This window comes from Vanessa atalanta, chromosome Z (assembly GCF_905147765.1).
Source record: "Vanessa atalanta chromosome Z, ilVanAtal1.2, whole genome shotgun sequence".
Taxonomy (NCBI): Eukaryota; Metazoa; Arthropoda; class Insecta; order Lepidoptera; family Nymphalidae; genus Vanessa; species Vanessa atalanta.
Window position 1 is genome coordinate 1,523,125 of NC_061902.1, and position 11,056 is coordinate 1,534,180.

Here is an 11,056-nt window from a genome sequence, read left to right on the forward strand (position 1 = left end):
TAGACTATTACGCGGTACGAATTCCAAGCAATTCGTATTATACAATGTATTTGCTATAAACCGATTATTTTCTCACAAATGAAAGAAACAGTTCTCGAAATATTATGAATCTGCAAGTTCTATTAGAAGAATTTTCAGTGGGTTGATTTCTGCTTATTGCATGCAATTGATCTTACCATCTTCGTAACAGGCTTTCGAGAAGTCGGCTTTTCTTTTAACATATCACGTTACGCTGTCTTACAACTTACGACATAGTATTATAGGTCGTCTGGTCTCAACATGACCAACTGAGGGATTACAGTATATTATAATAAAAAAAAAATATTACAAATTTATAAAGTTTATAAAAATATTCTAATTTATGGATGTATTTTTTTTTTAATTAATGCGACTTATTTTGAGTTCGACGCTGTAGTCATATAAATACTTTTATGTAAAGGAATTGTACCACCGATGAGCCAAGCAGTTTATGTTTCTACCACACGGCTCCAATAGTGGTCGGATTGGTGGATGAAAATGTGGAAGATTTTCATCCAACAAGTACAGGTCATCCCATTATGTATTCCATTATAAACACAATTAATCCCATGTTTATTCGATTGTAATTGTCCGGGTTTGAAGCCTCGACCTTTGTTTGAGAGTGTAAGAAAATAATCGTACATTTTTTTAATACATAAAAAGGTCCTGTGTTATTCAAAGATAGTAGGTAAATGTTTTACAGTGTAAATTCTTTACATCAATTAAAAGACTTTTTTTTATTTAACGTAATTAAGCATGCTACATAAAATGAAAGCATATATATTAAAAAAGAAGAAAAATGTTTGACACGTTGTCATTAGTCATTAAAAAAAAAAAATATCAAATCTAAACAAAAAAAAAAAAAAAACAAGAAGAAACTTTGCAATATAATTTGTTATTAGGAAGTGAGCATTGAGCTAAAAATATATTTTATATTTCTATTATTGCACATATATACACAAATAGTATTGTTGTAAATATATCTTAACTAATATATATATATTAAAAATAAACTTTACTCACAAAATCTAATTCATAAACGCCATTGTTTTTTTTTATTAAAATTTATGTAATAAATATACTTTTTTTATAATAGCTCAAAGTACAAATAATTTTATACCAAAATCATACGTTAATTTTATTATTCAAGATAACTTATTAAGAGTTCGTAACCTTTCAGATTGGCGTATAAGACCTCTTATAATTTTTATGTACTTTAAAAAAACATTATAATAATCTATTAAACTAATCTATTCATTTAAATAAAATAACATACCAACTTAGAAAGAGAGAAATGATTTCTAATGCTTTAAATAGTTTGACCATATTTTTTTCCAGACTTTACTATTTATGAACTAAATAAAAATATATTCAAAATAACCGAATATACTACTTAATAAATAAATTAAAACTAACTACAAAATCAGTACCACCTACCCACTTTTTATTATATTTTCCGAAGTTCAGACTGCTCCTTTCAACTTTAAAAAGAAACTCCAGGCGAAACGATTTTCAAAAAACTTATTATGTTCATTGTTAATCACAATTATACACTTTTAATTAATTCGAAATAGTCCAGTCCTAAAAGTTACAACACTTTGAAACTACAACGCGCGTTTCGACGTGAGAGCGCTAAGGCGGGCGGACGTGCAGACGCGTCGGGCGCTAGTACGTTAAAGCAACGCAGATCGTTCACGGTGCCCCTGACGTACGTCGCTGTCAACGTGCACTAACTGTGCCGTAGCCCGCGCTACTGTTCTGCAAACAACGTAAGTTTGGCGCGTAGGCGGCAAAATACCGAGCCGTTCGTCTGATCGCAAAAACTTAAAAAAAAAACACCTTTAACGTTACTACAGCACATTATTTGAACGTCTTGGCTAGTAGTCATGAGTAGGAAATGGTGCGTTTTCATGTTTAAGGAAAATGTAATCTTAGTAAGTTTCGTCGAGTGGGGAAGGCCGTGGTCTCATTGGTTGAATTGAAGCGGCCGAAGCCAATGGCGTTTGAAGGTGGAGTCGCAGTAGATCGCTACGAAATTCGTTAAGACAAATCGCCTCCCTTATTCTAATCTTTCAAATCTTGTCTCAAAAACGGAGTCGGTCTTTGCGCACGATGGGGTAATACGAATCTTATATACATTGTATATAGCAGCTTAAATCAAAATTTATAGTGGTTGCTGTAAAGTTTGAAAGTGGTTAAGTTCTGGTACAGTTTAGATTTTGAAATTAATTCGAAAAAAGTGACTGTTGCTTTATTTCCATAATATAAACCTATAACTTCAAGCAGTTTAAGGTTTCAACCGTTTACAATTATAATTAAAATTAACATAGAAAAAAATCTGGAATAATTATGAGTCTGTAATTTATATATATATTTATTTATTTACCATAGCTAAAAACTATTTACAAAGAATATATACAAGTGTGTTTGAGTCTGTGTGTGTATGTGCGTGTGAGTGTGCGTGTGCGTGGACGTGTGCGTGCGTGTGTGTAAAAATATATGATTTCATAATTCATACGATGCAGTTTATCTATATCTTTTTAAATTGTATTTTTGTCAAAGAGTTAACTCAAAATATTGATATTAATTGTTATAAATTCTTGCCATACGAATAACTATTGAGTTTTCTTCAGTTTTCAGAATTGTTTGTGCTTACATGATCGTAACACGCGAGATATTCGAAGAACACGCGCATCACAGTAACTAAATAAATGCTTTAATTTAAATTAAGAGAATTCGAATCTCTTAATTGACTAAGTTCTTACAGAAAACCACCTCTGGCAACGATATCAGACAAGTGATGAAGTTCTAGTTTAGTATTTTATAATTATTGTGCTTAAAATAAAATGAATCGGAAAAACTATTTCAGACTAAGAAATTGAACTGTCATGTTTTATTACATCTGCCATTTTTTCGAAAAAGGAATCAAACAATTATAAGACTAACATAGACTAGATAAGTTAAAAAAGATATCAAGGAGGTCAGTAAACTCTGATGAGAGCCGAGACGGCCCAGTGGTCAGAACGCGTTCCTCTTAACCGATGATCGCGTATTCAAACCCAGGCAAGCACCACCGAATTTTGAGGTGCTTAATTTGTGTTTATAATTTATCTCGTGCTCGACGGTGAAGTAAAACATCGTGAGGAAACAGGTATGTTTCTAATTTCAACTTAAGTCTGCCACATGTGTAACCATCTCCTCAAAGGGAGAGGAGGCCTCAGCCCAGCAATGAGAATTTTACAGGCTGTTACTATTATTCGTATATTTATAATCTCTTAATAAATTACTTGCAAATCTAAGTCCGCGAGGGAAGAAATCGTGCGACGAAAGCATAAGATCATACTTTGGTGGACTTCAATCTTAAACAAAGAATCAAAGAAAACTATTCCCTGAACTAATTTACTCTGCTGCTTTATGTTCAGACTAGACTTTATTACGAGAGCGTACCTCGTACTATGAATGTGTAAAGCTATCACCTGACATTCGAATATGCTAAGAAAAATCACAGTACAAAAAATAAAATAGGTGTAAAAATTTAAATCTTTTAAATCAAATTTGCTAGCCTCGTTGAAGTCTAGAAGTTGAAGTGGAATGCAATAAAGTGAGATACCGGATCGGGTTAATAAAGATTATTATCAGTCTACAAAGTAATAGGACCGTTGCCGTGGTAAGAATATATATACTAAGTAATAGCTGCGCCCGCGACTTCGTGCGCGTTTGAATTTAATAAAAATAGCGTGACTTTATTATTATTATACATATACATAATTCTAAAATAAAAGTAGCCTTAATTACTCCTTATTACATCAGCTATCTGCCAGTGAAAGTCCTGTCAAAATCGGTACAGCCGTTCCAGAGATTAGCGGGAAAAACAGACAGACAGACAGACAAAAAATGTTATTTAGATATATGTACCGTGTATACATACATATGCATTTAGTAAAACGCGGTTATTTAATATTACAAATAGACGCTCCAATTTTAATATATGTATAAACAGGTATTAATATAGACGTTATCCTGCGTTTTTTCTTATCACGAGCACCTGTAGAGCTGCAGCTCATTTCGAATCGGGTGGCGCCCGGGAATTTTGCCGACGAGATTAGTAACGGGCAGGAAATACTACTCCCGTGATTCGGAAAGCACAGACCGTTTTCGATATTGGTCTTATTGGACTATAAGTCTGCCTCTCCGTTTTTGTTATTAGCCATATAACGATTTTCATGTATTAAGTTATGGTGGTGATGATGTCATCCTAACCGATGGACGGACGGATGGACGGCGGCTAATATCAATGGAAAATCTAATAGGTAATATCAAGAATAATGCACGAATTTGTGCGCACAGGTGCGCCCTCCCATAATTTTAACCCAAAACATCGGCTCTGTGGCTTTATAATATCTAGATATCATATTTTAACCGGCAACGCACCGCGAAGGCCCCTCGGCGTTACAGATGTCTATGGGCGATGGTAGTCACTTCAGGTCAACGTCCTGACAGTTTACCGCCTATAGAACAATTTAAAAAAAAGAAACAAAAAACAAACCTTCAAGACCAATTTATCCGAATCGCAGGTGGTATAATATTTTCTATAATATTCTTCTCAACAAATATTATAGAACATGCTTTTGAAATACTGAATTCATAAAAGAAAGTTCTAGAATCAAACTAATAATAATTATTATACTGTGCATTAAAAGCAATAATACATAGCATAATCAAACGAATTAAGAATTTAATGTCATATGAATCGTTAATACTGATGTTAGATGTTTTTGAAAAAACAAGTTATAAGTATAATTAGGTTTATTAGTAGACAGCTGTTACAAGGACTAATTACTATTTAAAAAATGAGAGGTGTCTTGGTGTAAAACAAAGTTGCGTTCGCAAATGCATGCAATAAGAGACACAACAAACTAAATTAACGAAATTGGAAAATAATAAAATGATAATTACAACATTTTTTATTAAAAATCCCGATTGAATCCGAACAAAGACAAATAGATACAACCATGGAAGTAATATATACTACGTATAACTGGAAGGTTCACTGTCAACCAAACGCGAGCCGAGAGAGAATGACTATTAAGGCGTTCTGTCTCTCTCTAAAACTGTACCCATGATTTCAGAGTTCCTGATACTTTTTGAGAATATTCACATCTCATGTGAGAGGTTCTGGGTTCGAAAGACCCTATAAGTAAATTACCTATCATTAATTTCATAGTAAAAATTGCCACTAGCTTTATGACGAAGAAAATGAAAAGCATCGCGAGGAAACCAGCAAATCCAAGAAACCATCAAGTTTGAGGACTTGTGATATCCAACAAGCAGAAGTGGGCTACAAGTTGATGTGTATTGTGTAGACAAAATAAAGCAAATAAAAACATGTTAAATACGTAACAATTTATTTACTACACTGAAAACTTAAATATTACTAAACAATATTGTTTTATGTAATTTCTGCCGTAATGTTGCGCGATTCCCCAATAAGTTCACGGTCTTATTTTTGCCATAAGTCGTCATTCTAACAGTTAAATATTTATTTAATAAACATTTTACAAGTGCAATATCGTGCCTATCTTCACAAGCAATTGAAATAGTTGGATGTGGAGGATCGAATAAAGATTCTAATTTATTATAAAAATTTTGCACGACCAGTACAGTAATTTTACTTTTAGTTGTTTTTAACAAGGAATCCGACACCATTATTGTAAAAATTTTTTCAGTGTAACATATTACTTCAAACGCAAATTTTGATACAAATTTTAGGCCTCTTCTGTTAACAAATGAAGTAAATGAGGAGTTTGAATCTATATCAAGAACATAGTCGTGTTCTGTATTTTTTGGCCTGTCACTCAATAAAGCGGTTTCACAGTGTTTACATGTAATTTTTACTCCTTAGGGATAATTTTCGGCAAAAGTGAAGGAACTGCTTCAGGTTTTAGTTATTTTCTAGCTTCCGTTATATAATCTTCAGCCTTAAAATGTGAGCTGCATACTACTGCATATTTGGATAATTTTCCAGATACATTCAGTACCTCAGTACACCTTTTTTTAAAAACTTGATTACTAGGAAATCTGAAATCCACAGAATAAGACAGATATGAATAATGTCCTAAAATCTAATGGATACCCTATCTAGTATTTTAAAACAAAATGTCGTTACCTGTGAAAGGACAGCCCACAAACGGGATATGCCTCTTTTTTACATCCGTTCACAATGCAAGTTTGAACCATTTTATATTAGATTATTGGACTTACAAGAGATTTAGATTACAAATGAATAAACAAATAAAATACTCAGCACTTTCCGGAATCACAAAAGATCCGCCATGTTTGTTTATATCGTAAACTGGAAGTGTTACCAGAAAATTGCCGCTAAATAATTATTATCTCTATTAAAATTATACACTGGCAACTGTGCGACAGAGACACCACGCCATAAAAGTAGGTCTTTCTCTAGACCGTTCTTAAAGTTTAAAAGAAAGTAGACCTTAATCACGTGGAATAAGGTTTAGTTTATTTCTTCATTAAAACTGCAGTGAACCTTCCAGTTATACGTAGTATATAATACTTCCATGGATACAACTTACTTGGCGATTTTTGACAGTTTACTATACTAAAAGCCGTGAATGAAACTACATTCCAAAAATGTTGCCATCACGAGACACTCCAATGTGAAATATCGAAAGTGATGTTTAATTAAATTATATAAAATAAATATGAACTAAATTAAATAAAAGCATAGGTTTAAGTCACTAAAATAGATAAACTTTGGCTAATTTTGTAGTTAACTTACTTACACGGATACTTACACGGAAAAGCAACGAAGTATACGCGTCACGGACACACGAAGGTGTAGACGGGGCGGGCGGTGAGCAGGTACGACTACAGAGGAGAGCGTCATGCCGTTTGCTGTCAATGCACGCGATTCATATCTCAAACGCGCGCAAAAAAATGTTCACATCTATAAGTGTGTATTTGATTCTGTTTAAATATTACTATTAAAAAAGGAATATATCGTATTATTAAAAAGCAGTAAAATGATCAGACAATGAAATTATATATATATGTATACCTAGCTAATATTTATCAGTATGCCAGAAGGCTATGAGAGAAGGATCTGTATCTGGACTCTGAAGTATTAAACAAACTAATAACTCAATAGCGATAATTATACACGGCTAAAAAAATGAGAGGTGTTGTTTGGAATACAATTAAATGAAAAAAAAAACTTAAAATCTCATGCGAATAAAACGAAAATAAATAATAAGTTTAAATACTAAGAAAACGGGCAGACAGAGAGAGCGTAAGACAAGGTCGCCTTGAGGCATAATGTTGTTTCCTATCATAACGATTACTACCAAAGAACTTCGTTACAAAAAAGAGTGGCTATTAATCAGCACTTCTAAAGGGAATACAGGCCATACTATATCTGATTAGATTTACGTCTTAGACTTTAAAAATAATAGTTATTATAATTATCCTATATATTAATAGCGTAAGCCGAATTTGTCCCAGTGATTATGGGACGATAGCTGCACATAAAAGTCGATTATGGTCTCATTTCAAGAGCTCCGGCCGTTGATGTGCAGAATATTAAAGAGGATTTTCTTGATTGCAATTTACTAAATTGTTACGATTTAACAAATAAGGCTGGTTAGAAAGCGGTGCTACGTGTCTATAAAAAAAAAAAAAAAACAAATGAAAAACGTGCGAAACTTCAACGACACAAACTAACGTTAACTATTCAATATTAAAAAAATAATTTAAAAAGGTTTCATCATTTTGGCGCCAAACATAGATGAGGAATTTTCAGTTTACAATGAAATGAAATCAAAACAAAACCTGTCAATGGGTGGGAAATTCCTTAAAAATTATTGAATAAACGCAAAGGTACGTCCCTTTGCCGTTTCCCTTTTACCTTTGCGTAAACAGAGTCGAAATTCGCATATTTTTCATTGCTATGCAGCAAGCACCTGAACTGTATGTATACTGAGGTCTTAAAAACTACGCAACGGATTCTTGTGAGTGATTCAAGGTTTACGTAATAAGTATATGAATAATATATAAAAAAAAAAACTGGTAATTTTAGGGGTTTCTAATGTGATGTCGTAAATAAACACATCTTTTACGTTTACATTTCAATTGCTACTGAATCCTACGAGATAGATCGAAATAATCAAATTAAGTACATTAAATTAATTGACCATTTAATATAGATCAACACGGCCCTGAACTGACTGAAAAGGCTGTAAAAGTTGTGTATAAAGATATTCTGTAATTCATTTAGTATCAATATTGCACCCGTGCGAAGCCGGGGCGGGTCACTAGTAGAATATATATTATATAAACTACAATCACCAATTACTCATAAACAAACTCTGACTTAGCGTTGTCTAAGAAGTCTTCAAAAAAAGGTCTCACAATTAAAAGCGCCTAAGTCTATTTCACGTTTTTAATTTTATTTAAAATATATTTGCATTTTTAAAACGAAGGGGTCGACTTACTTACTTTTCGAACTGAAGGGTTAATTAAAATGAAACTTAATCCTATATTTCAACACCCCGCACCCCTCACGTATCCTGCCTAAGGTGATCTCACCAATTAAGCTAAGTAGGTATCCCTACCGGCCATGAGGAAATTCTAGACATTCTGCAGCAAATGAGTACCTGCTTAAGTGTATTTCGTAACATTGATATTCTGTTTAATTTAATAATTAAATCTACATCTTTGTTCTTTTAGAAATATATTAATAATAAAAAAATATAGAATTTACTTCTTCATGAAAATGTATATAACGCAAGAGTTAGGACCATCATAGTGATTGCTTAAACGGTATCGAAGTACATTGGTCTCAAACAAATATACCTTTACTGTATTCCAACTATAAGAGAACAGCCAAATATACAACATTTAACAGCAAATAGACGTGATGTCATTGATCGAGAGCTTGATTAATCTATGACATTCACTATGGATTTGCGAAACGCATCGGTTATTCATTTTTTTAATTTGGTTGATCCTTACCCCTTCTTTGTGCAGCGAAGAGGTCGGGTAACATTTAGTGCTAAAATAAAGAATAGCGATGACAGTTCTTACTCATTTTGAAAATGGAATAACAAACTTTTTTGTTGGTTAATATATAATTGCCATACCCTTCATATTATTTTATAAACAGGAATTTTACTTACGACAAAGTATATCTTATTCAAATATTATATTACTTTGATTATTAATTTCCTTACAAATATACCTAAGCGTTTCAAATTATTTTCTCTTTTACAATTACAAACTTGAAAGTTCATGTTGATTTGTAACTACGAATTATGACTATTTTAAGATTTAAGTACGAATTTTAAAATGTATACAGTTTGAATGATTTTCGAGAATTTCGAAACGAAATTTTAAAGTCAAATGGATTATTATAGGTATTTCATTGAATATACAGGATACTAAATTATTAATCAGACCAGTAGTTGCTCACGTCCCTGCAATATCTAGAAAAAACATAATGATCTTCACACAGAGTAACTTTATTGATCAATAAAGACAGTCTCGATCAAAACATAACACCCTTTTTGCGACAGAGTTATTTCATAACATGTTTACGAAGCTTAATACGAAAGCGCTATAGAAAATAATAATCGGTGCCCGAATCTGAGAAGATAACTAGTCAAAGTAGAGCTCCATTGTCCAGATTCGGGCTCTATCATAGGTTGCATCTATCTGGTAATCGTTGTCTTCGTAATGCAGTGTAACGGATACATATGCAGTTTTTCTCAAGATGTTTTCCTTCGCCGAGCATAGGACAAGTTATGAACTCAAATGAATCACATGAAACTCAACGTTGCTTATCGATGTTGAAACTTGAAATCTTTTATCAAAAAATACGTAGTCACTTGGCCATGCCGGCTCCCTCTCACAAACACTTGGAAAGTTTCAAATTGATGGAACAATAAAAATAGAAGTAAATAGTTAAAATTAAACTTCTTATTTACATTTCATAAATATTAGCTTATTTCTTATTTTGAATGCCTTAATAATAATTTCAGAGTGCGTAACCTATGTCCATTTACCGCCACCGGAATCTTTATGTTCGTCCAATAAGTTTTTATTGATAGGAAAAGTTTTTGTTCACTGGGCATAGCAAAGAACATAAAAAAATCTTCCTGCTATGCAGTTTTGTAGGTAGTTTATATTTGAACAAGATTTTTTTATTAATACACGTATCACGAGGTAAATGTTTAAAATGTTTCGACTCTGCTTATAATATTTTACAAACAAAAAACGTTATTAATATGGTGATAAATTGGCCACGACTTCTTAAAAATAATAATCCCCAATTCATAATCTTCAAAGATCCTAAAATTCTATGACGTTAAGAGATCTTTCCATTCTCAGAAAAAACGCAGATGGAGCCAAAAAGCGACATAATTATGAGTATCTTCGAATACCATCATAAAAATCCTTATTTTTTTATAAAATAATTACATACTACATTTTATTCATTATGTTGCCTACACTGCGAAATTTTAAATGATCTTGTGTATGTTGGTAATAATTATTGATTTTGACAGATAAAATGAGTGCTGCCAGCTTAACATTTTTTCCCTAAATTTATAAATTTTATAGAAAAAATGTATTATATTTTTTTTCTTTATTCAATATTTTCCTTCACATAACAAAAAATAAGAAGGAAGATGCATTTAAAAAGCTTAATCAACTATTTCACATTTATTCACTTAAGGTATAGAAACTCTAGGGATAAAAAAGTTATCTGCTCAGGTTCACTACTAAACTTTCAGCAAAGTCTATAATAGCGCTAGACAAAACTTATTTGTAATGAAACAAATTAGTCAAGGCCGGACCTACCATATGGCTTTTTGGGCTTCAGCACAGGGCCCCGTGGATTTAAGGAGGCCCCAGCTAAGTCAAATCAAAATCAAAAATAGACGATATTGCGAAAGAATCCATAACTTTATTAAATTAAGCAGATCGTAAAGTTGGCAGCCCTGCGAGTCCTGCAATTAATCAA

At 32.4% G+C, this 11,056-nt stretch overlaps 1 protein-coding gene across 3 annotated transcripts in view; it reads right to left on the bottom strand.

The window, feature by feature from the left end:
* LOC125076134 (forkhead box protein L2-like) overlaps positions 1–1,756 on the bottom strand; it is a 105,753-nt gene extending 103,997 nt beyond the window's left edge. For 2 of the 3 annotated variants that reach the window (XM_047688108.1, XM_047688107.1), the window contains exon 1: positions 1,460–1,756. In XM_047688108.1, the coding sequence (XP_047544064.1) occupies position 1,460 (1 nt within the window). In that variant the 5' untranslated portion in view covers positions 1,461–1,756. Of the gene's footprint in view, positions 1–1,455 lie in introns of all 3 variants that reach the window. The other variant, XM_047688109.1, reaches the window with a different exon arrangement.
* Between the last annotated feature and the right edge of the window lie 9,300 nt (positions 1,757–11,056).